A 1,677-nucleotide genomic window follows, 5' to 3' on the forward strand; every position below is an offset into this window, starting at 1 on the left:
GGGCGAGTATTACGGAATTTTCTATAATGTTAACCTTGAACAATCTGGAAAAATGTTAGTTTTACGAGAAATTCCGTAATTATGAAAATATCGTTTTTATGTAGTAGTTTTGTAAATTATAGTATATAATACTTTTGATCAAAAAACCTAAAATTTTACACGTGCAAAATGTTTGAGGAACTAATATTTTTTATTTACCTTCACTTGCTTTGGACATTTAGCCAATTCGGGAAAACAGACCTTTTCAACAGTATTTTTGACTGGGATCGCAAAATTGACCTGACAAGATATAGTCTTCGCCTTTTGTTGTGGAGTTCCAGCATCAATGAGTTTCTAAGTGGCAAAAAATATATATTTAAAACCTGTGCTTCAATTATTAAAGTGTTTTGGAAAATTAAGAATTATTTTTGCCAAATGACCTGAATTTCTCCCTCTTTTGCCATCTTGAAGTCATTTATTTGGTCTTGATATACGTCTGCCAGGACGAGCTGTAAATTCAGTTTAAATTCCATTTTTTAAATACGTATTTAATATTAATAATATTTTACTTTTTAAAATGTCATGACGGATAAGAAATTTTACATTGCAGTCTTACATTATGTATTGCTCTTTGTTTATTTTTTCTTTGGTAGGTGCACAATATACTATTTTAAATTAAATACATCACTCAGAGTCTCATCAGAATTTTCAAAAAGAATTGAAATACCCTAAATTGGTTTTTAGAAATAAAGTGCTAAATTTTTCTTTGAAAAATGTCAAACATGTGAGTAATCTATTTCAATAAAAGTTTCTTTTTCTTCTTCTAACAAATTTGCATTCACAAATAGAATAAAAAATCAACAAATAAAATAAACATTTTAAATATTTACAAAAATCAACTTGGGAGGCCACTAAAAGTTTCTTTTTAATTGTGCGAAAAATCAGTGTTCATTTTTACGAAAAAAATACTTCGTAGGGGTACCATTTAAGAAGGAAAGGTCGTTTTTGGACCATCCTAATAAATTGAATTGAAAATTTTTTATAAACTTAAGGTGACTTACTTGACAGGCAAAGATTGCCAGCAAGCAGTAGATGATCGCAAACTTCATGGTTTATGTAATTCGTATAACTTCTACTTTTGACCAAAGAAAAACTTGCAGTACATTTTCTGATCTGAAAAGTTGCCCTTTTATACCAAATACTTATCTTGGAGAAAACACTGAAACTACGTAATTTCCTCGTTGTTAATTCATCGGCCTCCTTTCCCTCACCCTTCTAACGCTGCATTCCAACCTTTTTAACATTAATGAGACATTAGATTAGTCATGCAGAATCAAAGCAATGAAATGTCAGTTTCACGACGTGAGCAATGACGTTATACAGATGTACTTAAGTCCACATATTATTTACGCACACGGGATCTGTAGAACACGACTTACTTGATAAATAACAAGAAATTTTAATGAAATTTTCGATAATCTACGAAACCGTACCTCAAATTTGCGAAATTTCTGACTGAATTTTCCGAAATTTATCATGATTGGACGAAGTTTTAACAGAATTTTCATAAAGTCACCTTTATTTTCGAAGAATGTTATGCAATTTTTCTTTAAATAAAACATCAAATTTCTGTTTTTTGAAGCGTAAATTTTTGTTTATACAATTTAAAAAAATTCATAGATGAATATATAGGAAATA

The 1,677-nt window shown here is 29.3% G+C and overlaps 1 protein-coding gene across 1 annotated transcript in view; it reads right to left on the reverse strand.

The window, feature by feature from the left end:
• The window catches only part of LOC117172152, a 1,419-nt gene extending 294 nt beyond the window's left edge, over positions 1 to 1,125 (reverse strand). The window contains exons 1-3 of the mRNA XM_033359954.1: positions 1,041 to 1,125; positions 420 to 488; positions 199 to 333 (exon numbers count right to left, since the gene is read on the reverse strand). Of these exons, the coding sequence (XP_033215845.1) occupies positions 199 to 333; positions 420 to 488; positions 1,041 to 1,088 (252 nt within the window). The 5' untranslated portion in view covers positions 1,089 to 1,125. The remainder of the gene's footprint in view (positions 1 to 198; positions 334 to 419; positions 489 to 1,040) is intronic.
• Positions 1,126 to 1,677: the final 552 nt, after the last annotated feature.

This window comes from Belonocnema kinseyi, chromosome 4, assembly GCF_010883055.1.
Source record: "Belonocnema kinseyi isolate 2016_QV_RU_SX_M_011 chromosome 4, B_treatae_v1, whole genome shotgun sequence".
NCBI lineage: Eukaryota > Metazoa > Arthropoda > Insecta > Hymenoptera > Cynipidae > Belonocnema > Belonocnema kinseyi.